Genomic DNA, 341 nt, shown 5'->3' on the forward strand with positions numbered 1-341 from the left:
CCCCCAGCCCCAGCCGCAGCCGCAACGAGAGCGGCCGCCGAGAGCGAGCAGGCAAGCGAACGAAGGAACGAGAACGCGCGCGCACGCGGCGCCCCCACCCTCGCGTCGCGCGGTTGCAAGAGGGCGGGCGCGGCGCGCACACGTACGCACGGACGTCCTCCGGAGGGAGGCGGGAACTTGGGGGGCGGGCGCGCAGACGTCCTGGCCGCCCTTCCTGACCTCTGTAGCCGGCGCGTGGAGTCCGCCCCGCTGCAGTTCGGCTCGCAGTGAGCGTTTAAAGTCAGAGGCTCTTGACGCTGAACTACCTTTGGTCTGGGTGGTTAAGAGCTCGGCCGCGGCGG

General features: G+C 71.3%; 1 protein-coding gene across 1 annotated transcript in view; it reads right to left on the reverse strand.

The window, feature by feature from the left end:
* The window catches only part of TRIM33 (tripartite motif containing 33), a 160173-nt gene that overhangs the window by 156643 nt on the left and 3189 nt on the right, over nt 1-341 (reverse strand). Inside the window, exon 3 of the mRNA XM_007462495.1 lies at nt 27-260. Coding sequence (XP_007462557.1) covers nt 27-260 — 234 coding nt within the window. The remainder of the gene's footprint in view (nt 1-26; nt 261-341) is intronic.

The sequence above is a fragment of the Lipotes vexillifer genome, unplaced genomic scaffold (genome assembly GCF_000442215.2).
Source record: "Lipotes vexillifer unplaced genomic scaffold, Lipotes_vexillifer_v1.1 scaffold1029, whole genome shotgun sequence".
In the NCBI taxonomy this organism is placed as follows: domain Eukaryota; kingdom Metazoa; phylum Chordata; class Mammalia; order Artiodactyla; family Lipotidae; genus Lipotes; species Lipotes vexillifer.